This window comes from Ovis aries, chromosome 4 (genome assembly GCF_016772045.2).
Source record: "Ovis aries strain OAR_USU_Benz2616 breed Rambouillet chromosome 4, ARS-UI_Ramb_v3.0, whole genome shotgun sequence".
NCBI lineage: Eukaryota > Metazoa > Chordata > Mammalia > Artiodactyla > Bovidae > Ovis > Ovis aries.
In genome coordinates, this window is record NC_056057.1 from 53,649,539 (window position 1) to 53,664,752 (window position 15,214).

Genomic DNA, 15,214 nt, shown 5'->3' on the forward strand with positions numbered 1-15,214 from the left:
TTATGGAGGCACTGATAGAGTCATAAGTTTTCTGAGGAATTAAGTGAACAGCCAGAAGACAAGTTCAGATGTGCCAGGGCATCTTAAGACAAAGGCTTAATGCTCATCTTGGGCTGTGGTGTCTCTTTGGTAACCATGGTGACGTTGGATGAGCTTAAACACTGCGTGTTGAAAATTCCTTAAGAATGAGTCAGTAATGAATCTCTTGACTTCGGTGAAACTGGGCTGAAATACTTCAAAGTCAGATTTGGAAATCTGTGCTTGAAGACTTCAGAGTCACAGAAGCTTCAGCTAGAGTTGATTAAAGGAAAAACAACCTTCAGCCCCTCATTTAAAAAAGAAAAAAATTAAATAAAAAGGACACCATACTGTAAAGTATGATGACTAGTTTCTTGAGCAACTTGTATTTCTTAAAGGGACTGGATAACAAAAATGCACTGATTTCTTAAAATTACAACTGTATTCAAAAGTTAAGAGCAAAATCCTTCTGTTTAGAGATGAATACATGTGTGCTCAGTCGTGTCCAACCCTTGGAAACAATCTGGACTGCAGCCCGCCAGGCTCCTCTGTCCATGGGATTCTCCAGGCAAGATTATGGGAGTGGGTTGCCATTTCCTACTCCAGGGAATCTTCTCAACCCAGGGATCAAACTTGCATCTCCCGCATTGGTAGGAGGATTCTTTACCACTGAGCCACCTGGGAAGCCCTTAAAAGATGAATAGGATATGCAAATTCTGTGGATGAGTTCATGATTAGTCATTCTAATATGTCTGATTCTTCCAATAAGGATGCTAAATGTATTACTTCAATATACTCCACCAACTGATGTGTCAAAATCTTCTTTCGAACTTCCTGGGTCTCAGGAAAGAAATATCTCCCTTCTCTTTCTGCATCTAACATTGCTGTTCTCAAGTACTCACTGCTGAACAGGTGAATAAGAGGGGAAAGGCATTTATTTTCTTACTGTCTGTGGTACCTTTATTGTGTGGTTCATATTCCAGTATCCTGTCCCTCCTATCTAGTCCCTCTCAGGCTAAGGGTCTCTCAACTGCTAATTATCAATACACAGACATGTTAGTCAAATGCCTGCTATACTGAGTACAAAAAGGGGATAAGCTATATATTTGAAAAATATAACTTAAATGGGATTTGGATGATAGAAATTTCCATTTATTGACCCCATAGGCAGTTAAGTAGGCCAAAAGGTTATTCTTCATATCTATTTTTGAAGGAAAAAATGTACACATTCAGATAGAAATATTACTTTCTTATCTTTTCCCCATTGCAAGGGGAGGATTTAATGCTGGCACCTGTATCAAGTAAGCCATTATTTAGAATTGAAGTCAGTGCAGAAAATAAAGTGATGACTATATAAAGTGGGGTGACCATATCCTAAGTGCTAGAGGAAAAGAAAATCTTATAAATCTAGTAACCATCTTACTCTCTTGTTAAGTGCTTAAAGGGCAAAGTATTTGAAAACCCTTTTGCTAAAAAAAAAAAAAAAAAGTGATAAACAATGAAAATGGTGCACATTCTCTTGCATTACATTTCATTACAGTTCATTCTATTGTATTACAAGGCCAAAGTAAAACTAAGTCAGGGTAATGAATCAAAACAAAGATTCTATATTCCTCAGGCAAAGTAGTTTCCTCTTCCAGGAAATCATGCAATCAGTATCTCAGGTAGCGAGAGATGGATTTAACCAAATTTCTTGAGCTTCTCCATCTCCAAAACAGCCTGCTTCAATCTCAGCTCCAGGAGAGGAGAGGCTGCGCAGGCAGACCTGTGAAGAGTAGTTCTGTTAACTGCAGAGAAACTGTTTCAGTTTATTCTCACTTAGCCATGTTTGGGAAAATTAAGCTGTTAAACTTCACAGAAAAAATGCAATGGAAATATATCTTTTGCCATTTGAGACAAAGGTAAACTAGAGAAAGCATAAAGTGATACTTATAGACAATGATGGATATCTGTGACATTAGCATTTAAAATTATATGTAGGATTATATTACTTCTTGGATAAGGTGATGTGTTCAACTCACTTCTTCATGGCTAAGGAAAGCATAATGCAGAGAGGGAAGAGATGTGGAATGCTGGTATGTTAGTGAGTGTGGAGTTGGGATGGGTGGGGGTGTGGGGTATAAAATTTAGGAGAAACACTATTAGCCAAACAAATATGAGCTCAAAAATAATCAAATTATCCTGGGTGTGTGTCAGAGAAAAGTGCTACTTCTACTGTGACAAATACTTTATAGACTGAGGGGAAAAAAAACCCACACCACCTCATAACCTGCTAATATTAGGAAGAACAAAGCTACAACTATTCCACGTTTGCTTCCTTTTTCACAATAGCCTGCTGTGAAAAAATTCATAGAAATCCAGAGTTGCAATTTGAGTATGAGAGTTAATACTCGTTAGACTTACCTGAAAAGACCGTAGCTTTCCCGACTTCAATTAAAATGACACTTTCTTTTTTCTGAAAGAAAAAACTCATGCGTGACTTGAAAACCAACTATTTAAATGCTTTCACTTATTATGAAGTTTCATAAAACTTAGCCCTTCGGCATAATGAAAAGTCTAGTTTCTGTTCTGTTTTGTCAGGAAGTGCCCTTATTTGTCAGGTTATTTTTTATCCTTGGAAACACTGCCCCCTGCTGTAACAAATACTTAATTGCAGAAGGACTTTTTGGCTCTCAAACGAAAAAGATACAAGAAATAAAGTTATAATTATTAAAGTGAAAGAGACTTTATTTTGAATAATAATACATATTCATTCCATTTAATTTTCATAGTGCATAGCTTTGTATGGAAGTAGAAAAGGAAAAATAAACATTAGAAATACTTAAGGAAAGAAGTATACAGGCAAAGAAGACATTTGTTATATATCCATGAACAGGCATCATATCATAGGACAGTATCCATTAGAAAAGAATGGAAACCGTGCAAAAAGTCTATTCAAACCACACAGCCAAGTGCAAAGAATACAAGTTATAGCTTCTTGGATACAAAAAAGTATTCATGTTCTTTGGATTGGAAATATAAATGAGTGGCTTGCCAAAAATCATCTATAGAAGTAAAAAGTGTGGAAGCCACATGTGACAATAAAATATTCAAGGCCACAAATGGAGGTCATCAGCTTACAAAGAGAATACTGAGAGGTAGAGCAGATTAAAAAAAAAATAGAGATATGCAGTAAAGCCATCTCTGCCTAAGTTAGGAAATAGCAAATGCATAGACATTAAAATGATAATGGTTCTTCATACTATGCTGCATTTCTATTTTCTCTGTCAAAAGAATTCACTGTGTATCACTATAAAATTCAGCGAATAAGATGAGGCAATAAACGTACAGCCTTGGCATTAGGGCAAGTTTAATTTCCTTTTCATTTTATACAAGAAGGGAAAAAGAATATAGAACATGAAATGCTCATCTTTCCATTCAAACACTAACTTTTAAGTGTTTCATATATACTGTGTTTGGCATAAAGAAGGTAGGAATATGAAGACATTAAACTCAGGCTTCCAACTCAAAAGATTTTACATCTGGAAAGCCAAAGAAAGGTAAAACTCTTTACCATTTTAAAAATTAAATGCTTAAAGCAGGTTTTAAAAATTGAGATGCAAAAATTTGGTTAGGAAAAACATCAAAGAAAGATACTGAACAAAATTTCCTGGTTTCCTTTACAGTTTCTTTTTTTTTTTCCTTTTATTTTTCCAAATTGCATTTTACAGTAGAAATGCAGACCACTCTGGATAGCTAGGGCTCAATATTGCTTGGTGCTCTCCTCTTAAGACATCATCTTCTTACACTCCACTGAGCAGAAAACCATCCCTTCTACGGGCATGAACTTCTGCCCAATGAGACACTTGCTGCAGCAGGAGCACAGAAAGCACTCTGTGGACGCGTGCCAGCTAAAGTTGTTATAGGTCACCCGCTGCACTTCGGGATCAATGGCATTGTGGCATCCTTGACACACCTGTTAAGGCAGTTATACAAAGAAGAGAAAAGGATGAGAGATCAAACTGTGATGGTAACATTTTCACGTTAGAACAAACAGTGCATTTCTTTAGATGGCAAAATAAACCAAGAATGACAACCTCAAAGATACACAACTGAGAATGACCTTCTAGTTAACCTTCATAGTTATATGCGGAGCATGTGGGAAATAACAGGTGAAGTCCAAACAGCACTTGCTGCTTCTAAGATAAGCCATGGACGTTCAAGGCAGAAAGTCTTGAAGTTCCAAAGCAGTGTGTTCGGTCCCAGTGTATCTATTAGATTGTATATCAGCAGTTATATTTTTTTTAAGTTTTATGATTTTTTCCTATATCACAAATGCTGGCAAGAACAACAGAAACTCTTACTCATTGCTGGTGGGAATGCAAAATGTTTCAACTCATGTGAAAGACAGTTTGGCAGTTTCTTATAATAAAACTAAGCATACTTTAATTATATACTCCAGCAGTCGTGCTCTTTGGTATTTATCTAAATGACTTGAAAACTTATGTCCACAAAGAAACCTGCACATGATGCTTTAATTGTAATTGCCAAAATCTGGAAGCAACCGGGATGTCCATCAGTGGGTAAATGGATAAAGAAACTAATACATTCATACTCAAGTGAAGTCGCTCAGTCGTGTCCGACTCTTTGCGACCCCACGGACCGTAGCCTGCCAGGCTCCTCTGTCCATGGGATTTTCTAGGCAAGAATACTGGAGTGGGTTGCCATTTCCTTCTCTAGGGGATCTTCCCAACCCAGGGATTGAACCCGGGTCTCCTGCATTGTAGGCAGATGCTTTCACTGTCTGAGCCACCAGGGAAGTCTCCACATTCATACTACTCAGAGCTAAAAAGACATGAGCTATCAAGCCATGGAGGAAACTTAAATGCACATTATTAAGTGAAAGAAGCTAATCTGGAAAAGCTATATGCCGTATGATTCCTTATATGACATTCTAGCAAAGGCAAAACTGGGGAGAAAATAAAAAGATCACTAGTTGCTAGGGGTATGGAGTAGGAGACAGGCAGGATGAAGAGATGAATAGGCAGAGCACAGAGGGCTTATAGGCCAGTAGAAATATTCTGTATGATATTACAATGATAGATATATGCCATTTGTCCAAACCAGAGAATACACAACATCAAGAGTGAACTCTAAGCTAAACTGTGGACTCTGGGTGATTAGGATATGTCCATGTAGATTCATCCTTGTTTAAAAATGTACCACTCTAGTGAGTGATGTTGATGATGCACAAGACAATGCACGTGTGGGAGCAGGGACTACATGGGAACATCTCTGTACTTCCCTCTTAATTTTGTTATAAACCTAACACTGCTCTAAAAAACAGTCTTTTTCAAAAAGATTTTTTCCTCATTCACTAAAGCTCTGAAGTGATAATTTTACCAGTCTTACCTATGACACGTGAGGTGATTAACACTACTAAATTCTAGACAGCAGTAAGTTAAAAATCTGGAGAAGGGAATGGCAAACCACTCCAGTATTCTTGCCTGGAGAATCCCATGGACAGAGGAGCCTGGCGGGCTACAGTCCATGGGGTTGCAAAGAGTCAGACACGACTGAAGTGACTTAGCACACACAAGTGAAAACTATGTTCAAAGTAATTCAGGACTCAATCAAAAATACTGATAGTGTTTGAGAATAATTAGTGTGCACTAAAAATATCTCTTCTGTCATGTCATAATTTATGTAAAATCAAATATCATGGAATATTAGCACTTATATTCCATATGTCATTCAGTATATATGTATGTTATATACAGATAAATATGAGATATATCGGAGAAGGCAATGGCACCCCACTCCAGTACTCCTGCCTGGAAAATCCCATGGGCGGAGGAGCCTGGCGGGCTGCAGTCCATGGGGTCGCTGAGGGTCGGACACGACTGAAGCGACTTAGCAGTAGCAGCAGCATGAGATATACACATCCACACCCACAAACACACATAATTTTCTTCTTTAGCTATACATATTTGGCAAGAAAATAAATGAATAACTGGCATTATTACAGCAGAAGACAAAACTACCCAACTGAGAGCTGTAAAACATTAGATAGTTCATATGCCTTCTTGTTTATATGTTATGACTGAAACTGCCTAATATTTTTCTCTTAAATATTTTATAACAAATGAAGAAACCAGTAAGATTGTCCAGCATTACATAAAGGTGGCTAATCTTCTGCACTCTTGGTCTCTTACTGTGATTGTCAGGAATTTCTGTGTGATGAAGGCGGATGGGTTGAGGAGGGTCACAGGTGTGTGACTGCCACTCACTGGGTGAATTGATTTAGCATGTGGTGTGAGGCCTTGGTATAGATATCCATTTCAGACCTGCAATATAGTAATACTTTCTATATTTTTAGATAACTACAAGGTTTCTAACTACAGAGACTGTAACTCCTTATCTCACAGTTTATGTCAACCCAGTCTTCCCTGGGAAGTAGGGGAGATCTTTGCATGATTGATCCTGAATACAACAAAAATGACTGTTTTGATTACAATGACTCCTAATCTGAAGCTGCACCATGCAAGCAATTGCTTTTGTATAAATTCATTTTTATAGCTTTGTAATTCATTTATAATGTAGCCCTTTGTTGTTTTCACACTCAATTTTTAGATCATTTTATAATCTTTCAAAACTCATGTTTTCACTGCAATTTTTAAAAAGTAATAACTACTGTTCTATGTACAATTAAGGAAACTGTTTTGGTAAAAATATTTAACATATAAATAGCAGTAACAGGCAAATTTGGCCTTGGAGTACAGAATGAAGCAGGGCAAAGGTTAATAGAGTTCTGCCAAGAGAATGCACTGGTCATAGCAAATACCCTCTTCCAACAACACAAGAGAAGACTCTACACATGGACATCACCAGATGGTCAACACCGAAATCAGATGGATTCTATTCTTTGCAGCCAGAGATGAAGAAGCTCTATGCTGCTGCTGCTCTGCTGCTAAGTCACTTCAGTTGTGTCTGACTCTGTGCGACCCCAGAAACGGCAGCCCACCAGGCTCCCCAGTCCCTGGGATTCTCCAGGCAAGAACAGTGGAGTGGGTTGCCATTTCCTTCTCCAATGCATGAAAGTGAAAAGTGAAAGTGAAGTCGCTCAGTTGTGTCCGACTCCTAGTGACCCCATGGACTGCAGCCTACCAGGCTCCTCTGTCCATGGGATTTTCCAGGCAAGAGTATGGGAGCAGGGTGCCATTGCCTTCTCCAGAAGAAGCTCTATACAGTCAGCAAAAACAAGACGGGGAACTGACTGTGGCTTGGATCATGAGCTCCTTATTGCCAAATTCAGACTTAAATTGAATAAAGTGGGGAAAACCACTAGACCATTCAGGTACGACCTAAGTTAAATCCCTTATGACTGTTCAGTGGAAGTGAGAAATAGATTTAAGAGACTAGATCTGATAGACAGAGTGCCTGATGAACTATGGACGGAGATTCGTGACACTGTTCAGGAGACAGGAATCAAGACCATCCTCAAGTAAAAGAAATGCAAAAAAGCAAAATGGCTGTCTGAGGAGGCCTTACAAATAGCTGTGAAAAGAAGAGAAGCAAAAAGCAGAGGCGAAAAGGGAAGATATACCCATTTGAATGCAGAGTTCCAAAGAATAGCAAGAAGAGATAAGAAAGCCTTCCTCAGCAATCAATGCAAAGAAATAGAGGAAAAGAAGAGAATGGGAAAGAATAGAGATCTCTTCAAGAAAATCAGAGATACCAAGGGAACATTTCATGCAAAATGAAAGTGAAGTAGCTCAGTCATGTCCTAATCTTTGTGACCCATGGACTACAAAGCCTACCATGCTCCACCGTCCATGGGATTTTCCAGGCAAGAGTACTGGAGTGGGTTGCCATTTCCTTCTCCAGAGGATCTTCCCAACCCAGGGATCAAACCTGGGTCTCCCACATTGTAGGCAGATGCTTTACCATCTGAACCACCAGGGAAGCCTGCAAAGATGGGTTCAATAAAGGACAGAAAAGGTATGGACCTAGCAGAAGCAGAAGATATTAAGAAGAGGTGGCAAAAATACACAGAAGAACTATACAAAAAAGATCTTATGACCCAGATAATCATAGTGGTGTGATCACTCACACTCAATTAGAGCCAGATTTCCTGGAATGTGAAGTCAAGTGGACCTTAGGAAGCATCACTACGAACAAAGCTATTGGAGGTGATGGAATTTCAGTTGAGCTATTTCAAATTCTAAAAGATGATGCTGTGAAAGTGCTGCACTCAATATGCCAGCAAATTTGGAAAACTCAGCAGTGGCCACAGGACTGGAAAAGGTCAGTTTTCATTCCAATCCAAAGGAAAGGCAATGCCAAAGAATGCTCAAACTACCGCACAATTGCACTCATCTCACACGCTAGTAAACTAATGCTCAAAATTCTCCAAGCCAGGCTTCAGCAGTACATGAACCGTGAACTTCCAGATGTTCAAGCTGGTTTTAGAAAAGGCAGAGGAACCAGAGATCAAATTGCCAACATCCGCTGGATCATCGAAAAGCAAGAGAGTTCCAGAAAAATATCTATTTCTGCTTTATTGACTATGCCAAAGCCTTTGACTGTGTGGATCACAAGAAACTGTGGAAAATTCTGAAAGAGATGGGAATACCAGACCACCTGACCTGCCTCTTGAGAAACCTATATGCAGGTCAGGAAGCAACAGTTAGAACTGGACGTGGAACAACAGACTGGTTCCAACCAGGAAAAGGAGTACATCAAGGCTATATATTGTCACCCTGCTTATTTAACTTCTATGCAGAGTACATCATGAGAAATGCTGGGCTAGAAGAAGCACAAGCTGGAATCAAGATTGCCAGGAGAAATCTCAATAACCTCAGATATGCAGAGGATACCACCCTTATGGCAGAAAGAGGAACTAAAAAGCTTTTTGATGAAAGTGAAAGAGGAGAGTGAAAAAGTTGGCTTAAAGCTCAACATTCAGAAAACTAAGATCATGGCATCCGGTCCTATCACTTCATGGGAAATAGATGGGAAACAGTGGAAACAGTGTCAGACTTTATTTTGGGGGGCTCCAAAATCTCTGCAGATGGTGATTGCAGCCATGAAATTAAAAGACGCTTACTCCTTGGAAGGAAAGTTATGACCAACCTAGACAGCATATTCAAAAGCAGATTAGTTGTTTGTCAGTTGCTTCATTTGCTATTATTTTCTCCTATTCAGAAGGCTGTCTTTTCACCTTGCTTATATTTTCCTTTGTTGTGTAGAAGCTTTTAATTTTAATTAGATCCCATTTGTTTATTTTTGCTTTTATTTCCAGTATTCTGGGAGGTGGATCATAGAGGATCCTGCTGTGATTTATGTTGGAGAGTGTTTTGCCTGTGTTCTCCTCTAGGAGTTTTATAGTTTCTGTTCTTACATTTAGATCTTTAATCCATTTTGAGTTTATTTTTGTGTGTGGTGTTAGAAAGTGATCTAGTCTCATTCTTTTACAAGTGGTTGACCAGTTTTCCCAGCACCACTTGTTAAAGAGATTGTCTTTAATCCATTGTATATTCTTGCCTCCTTTGTCAAAGATAAGGTGTCTATATGTGTGTGGATTTACCTCTGGGCTTTCTATTTTGTTCCATTGATCTATATTTCTGTCTATGTGCCAGTATGGGGTGGGAGGTGGGAGGGAGGTTCATGTTTGGGAACTCATGTACACCCGTTGTGGATTCATGTCAATGTATGGCAAAACCAATACAGTATTGTAAAATAAAATAAAGTAAAAATAAAAATTAAAAAAACAAAAAACAAACAAAAAAACAATAAGAGAAAAGGAGGCCATTTTGAACATTTAAATTATGATGAAATTTACTAATATTTTACTCTGTGACTCTACTAAATGAAGCTGAAGTCTATAAAAAATAAATTAAAAACTTCAGAAAAGCAAAAAAAAAAAAAAAAAAAAGCAGAGCCATTACTTTGCCAACAAAAGTCCGTCTAGTCAAGCCTATGGTTTTTCCAGTAGTCATGTATGGATGTGAGAGTTTGACTGTGAAGAAAGCTGAACGCCGAAGAACTGATGCTTCTGAACTGTGGTGTTGGAGAAGACTCTTGAGAGTCCCTTGGACTGCAAGGAGGTCCAACCAGTCCATCCTAAAGGAGATCAGTCCTGGGTGTTCATTGGAAGGACTGATGTTGAAGTTGAAACTCTAATACGGTGGCCACCTGATGCGAAGAGCTGACTCAATTGAAAAGATCCTGATGCTGGGAAAGATTGAAGGCAGGAGGAGAAGGGGATAATAGAGGATGAGATGGTTGGATGGCATCACCGACTCGATGGACATGAGTTTGAGTGAACTCCGGGAGTTGGTGATGGACAGGGAGGCCTGGCGTGCTGCAGTTCATGGGGTTGCAAAGAGTCGGACATGACTGAGCGACTGAACTGAACTGAAATAGCATAGAATGTAGGGTTTATGGGCTTCAGAAAATTTAGGTTTATTAATAATTTGATTGTCATTCATCCCTAAATCTGACATGTCCCCAGGTAAAAACTACCAATCCCTATCCCTGCTGCAGCTGCTAAGTTGCTTCAGTCATGTCCAACTCTCTGTGACCCCACAGACAGCAGCCCACCAGGCTCCCCCATCCCTGGGATTCTCCAGGCAAGAACACTGGAGTGGGTTGTCATTTCCTTCTCCAATGCATGAAGATGAAAAGTGAGAGCAAGTTGCTCAGTGGTGTTCGCCTCTTTGCGACCCCATGGACTGCAGCCTACCAAGCTCCTCCGTCCATGAGATTTTCCAGGCAAGAGTACTGGAGTGGGTTGCCATTGCCTTCTCCAGATCCCTATCCCTAATTCTTCATAAATCTGAAAGCTGCCCAGGACTCAACTAAGGGTTGGAGACTCCGGGACCAGTAAGGGAGTTTATGGACTTCATTCACCACTTTATGCTTGATATTTGATTACCCTGAATTCTTAATTAAACTGCTAATAATCCAATATGTTATTATTTCCTTCAATTCCTCCTACTTCTTTTATTTATTTGTATATGCATTATAAAATTAAAAAATTGATAATGACGTTTGCTCTCTAGCAGGAGGATCCTGTGAAATCTCAGAGATGTGAAATCTTGGGGTGGCCATTTGAGACTGGAATTCCAGAGACCATGCAGAGACAAACTAATGTATTTCCCACTTTCCTCCTTCCAGGTTAATTTTTTCTTCAGAAAAGTCCTTTTTTGAGTCGAGGTTTTAGCTTCAGGTCTAAAAATAATTTATATTCTCAGTCCTTTTTTTTTTTCTTTTTAAAATTAAAAGATCTAAGCAGATCAATGCCCAGAACTAGACAATCTTCCAATTTTTATATCCTTTAGCATGCTGCTATCACCTAAGTTTTGTTCAGGTGATGAATATTCATTTTAGTATTAAGCACATGGCAATAGTGTATCTTACTGAGAAAGTACACCTTCTAAAATAAATCATGCTATATTATAAAGCTAAATAACTTAGGGTCTCTTGCATTCTCTCTGTAGTTATTCCTCTCCAATAACTACTGCAACATAATGGAGAGAAGCTTGTATTAATAACAAAGTAGCTTCATCTGTTAAAAGCTTTATTCTATAAATATGAGTGCCTACTGTGTTGTTCTAGTGTTGAAAATAGAACCGAAAAGAAGCAGACAAAATCCCTGCCCTCATGGAGTTTACATTGTAGTCCTTGAGGCCAAGGTAACAACCATACAGTGAATGCTTATTATGATAATCCTCTTCCATAGAGAAACTGTTGCAACTACATTCAAAGAAGCATTTTTTTAAGCTCAATGATCTATTAGACTGCATAGTGATTCAACATCTTATCCTCAGTTATAAGGAGGGTCCATGCTGACCCTCACAGAAAATGAGAAATGTTAAAACACAAGTCAGTCACTCAAACATTTCCTAAGTGCAGACATTGAGGGTATGGAAATAGAAGGAAGCTCTATGCGCCAGCTATTTACAGTCTGGTGGAAGAGACAGATGAGTGATATTGACAATCACATATGTGGGTAAGTACACAAAGAGGCCCAAGGGAACAGAGACATCCTGCCTAGCCAGAGAGAAAGGGGTGGAACATGGGTAGGGAATCGGGAAAGGTGTTCTCAAAAAGTTAAGCTTAAACTGAGTCTGGAGGAATGTGCAGGCATAATCAGGTAAAACAGGCAGGGGATCCTCCGGCAACCCAGTGCTTAGGACCTGGTGATTTTACCGCCAGGGGCCTGGGTTCGATTCCTGGTCGGAGAACTAAGATCCCACAAGCTATGTGGCACAGCCAAAAATAAATAAATAAATAAAAAGAGAACAGGACGATATACCAGACAAAGGAATGAGAAGCAGAAGACAAAGAACAGTATAAACTATGAAACGCAGATAACTTGGGAAATGGTATGATTTGGGTTAGATAACTAGTAGGGAAGCCTGGCCTGCTGCAGTCCGCAGGATCACAAAGAGCTGGACTCGACTGAACAACAACTAGTAAAAGTGGCCGGATAGGTAAGAAGGGGCTGGATCTATTAAGTAAAGGCTTAATGATCAGGTTTTCATTTTAGAAAGATTACCTTCCATCATTATGGAACGTAGCTTTGAACAAGAAGAATGGAAGTGGGGAGGCCAAATTTGAGGTCGCTATAATAATCAAAATGACAAAAAACAAAGCTCTGAAGTTGTAACTGTGAGAACCTGCGATACACTGATGAGGCAGAGTTGATAGAAAATGATAGCTGATAGATTATATCTGAGGGCAATGGGTAAACGCTGAAAATTGGCACTGACATCAAAACTTCTTAACCTTATTTTCATATTAATAATAACATACTTCTAGAACTATATAAATATGTCATTATATTCCTCAGCCAGGAGTCTCCTCTAGTTGATAGTTCAGGGAGATCTTTAGTACTTATTTACCTGCATATAAAGTAAACATCTATCCTTTTAATATTCCTGGATTATAAGTTTTACCATATATGGTCAACTCTTTATCTATCTCTGGGCCATCATGCAATAGAAGCTCTGTGTAAGCATGGTAGATTTTATACACATACATATATGTGTGTCTCTGTGTGTGTGTATACACACACATATATATACTTTCACATTAAATATTTGAATGCTTGGCTTATGCAAATAAATATGCAAGTCAAATTTTGTTCTGAAATTTTGTTTCACATATATATTAATTCAGTGAGGGTTTAAGAAAGGGCACTGTACAATCTCCAGGTAGCAAACACAAAGCCACAGTGCATGATCTGGTAACATGAACAGAAATTTATAAATATTCAAATAGAGCTAAGGCATATGAACAGTCTCTAAAAACCTTAAGTGAAAGCTGATCTGTATGATGAGAATCAATCAATCTTACTCCCATTAAGGAATTTTTTTGGTGGAGATTTGGTTATCAAGTAGCACTTTATATTATAAACTGCATACACAGAATCTTGAGGTGGGTCATCCTAGTCAACGCATGTACTGTTTTTGAATTACCTGGATTTTAACACCCTATGGTAGAGTTCACCTGTTTCCTATTTGAGAGTAGTACTTTCTGTTTCTCCTTTGTAAGAGACCTAAATAAAGCAGGTCAAGGCTACTGAATCCCAAGGTGTCTCTTACCACAGCGTGGTTCTTCACATAACAGGGTTTGCACACAGGCTTGTCATTGACCATCACGTATATTTCCCCAGCTAGGATGTTGTCACAGTCAAAGCAGCAGAAGTGTTTCAGATGCCAGTTTTGGTTTTCTGCCTGGGTATACTCGTTACTGAATATCAGCTAGAAAGAGGATAAAAATAAGATCAATCATGTTTTTTCCTTTTTGCTTCAAATGACCAAGCTAGGTTCTTTAGACAACAGATTTAGATCCACAAGGAACATCAGTCTACTTTCGGGGGTTTAAAGCCTGAAGATAACCTAAAGCTTGAACTTGGATGATTACTTGGTTTAGTTCAAATTAATGTTTCAGGTATCTGGACAGTCTTCATTTGTCAACACTATTAACATGGGCATTCAGAATGACTGAAATGTTTTTTTCATTCAACTTCTTTGGATGTAAATAAAGCACACAATACTGGCTTAATTCATTCTGCTTTCTCGCTAAGGGAGGCCTGGTTAGCATGGTGAGGGAACCATAGGAAGATGCAAAAAGGAGCCTGCATGTGGATGGCCCTAGGGAACATACCTCATCACAGCCAGCACACCGGGGCTTCTCACTGTCACAGTAATGTCTGCCACAATACAGCTTGCCATTCTTCCAGAAATAAATCATGTCGACCAGGAGTTCATGGCAGGTACTGCAGACGAAACAAGCTGGGTGCCACAGTTTATCATATCCTGCCCTTTCAGCATAGATGGCTGGGTCTCCCTCCTTCATACTCAGTTTGCAGCAGTAGCAGGACTGAAAGGGAAACCAGCCAAAACAAGCTAGTCATCCAAGACTGGCGCTTCTCATCAACAGTTCCAGCGGGAATTCAGAGAAACCACTTCCAAGAGAGATAATTTCTACTGAAATTAGTAATTTGTCCATATAGGAGTATGGTGTTAGTATTTGTGAAAAGGACTCTCTTGGCTTTCTCCAGGTTCTCCAAATGTAATTCTTGCAACCAATGTGTAACAGAGCACTGTTTACTGAATCAAAGTTGCTTATGGAAAAAGGCTAATAGTAATTTGCACTTCAGTTTTAAGCAGTCTCTCAAAAATGATTACCTTAAAACTTATTCTACATTTTTTTTTTCTGTTTTGTTTTAATACAGGACTAAGCCTGGTTGGTTGATGTGCTAACAGGATCTATGAGAAATACCTAACAGTAAGTTTAGTTCTTATTTTTGGTTCATCTGTGTCACAATTTTCTTCTACTTTCAAGGCATAAAAATGACTTCAATTCCCCTGTCTTAGGAGACATTTTAAAAAAGTATGATTGACTATATATCCACATGTTTAAGTTTGAATGTTATGCATGTTCTCACAAGCAAAACCGAATTAACCTAAGCATATATTATTCTTATTTATGGGAAGAGAGAAACAATTAACAGCAAAATTATGTTTAGAAACAGATTCTAGATTGTATGTTTTATTCCAGCATGACACCATGTTAACTGCTGTGTACACATAACACTTGTAATTATCTTTGGCAACAGATAATCAGAAAACTTGGTTTTAGACCAAGGCTTCAAACATGATAATTCTCTAAAATAAGCATAAACTGAAATTATAATTCAATT

The 15,214-nt window shown here is 38.7% G+C and overlaps 2 protein-coding genes across 6 annotated transcripts in view; one reads left to right on the forward strand and one right to left on the reverse strand.

Annotated features, from left to right (window-relative positions):
* The window catches only part of TFEC (transcription factor EC), a 789,619-nt gene that overhangs the window by 437,230 nt on the left and 337,175 nt on the right, over window positions 1-15,214 (forward strand). For all 5 annotated transcript variants that reach the window (XM_060414728.1, XM_060414723.1, XM_060414727.1 and 2 more), the window contains one exon: window positions 14,747-14,799. The gene's annotated coding sequence lies outside the window, so the exon portion shown is untranslated. The remainder of the gene's footprint in view (window positions 1-14,746; window positions 14,800-15,214) is intronic.
* The window catches only part of TES (testin LIM domain protein), a 64,047-nt gene continuing 51,560 nt past the window's right edge, over window positions 2,728-15,214 (reverse strand). The window contains 3 exon segments of the mRNA NM_001195318.1: window positions 2,728-3,973; window positions 13,611-13,769; window positions 14,176-14,391. Coding sequence (NP_001182247.1) covers window positions 3,785-3,973; window positions 13,611-13,769; window positions 14,176-14,391 — 564 coding nt within the window. The 3' untranslated portion in view covers window positions 2,728-3,784.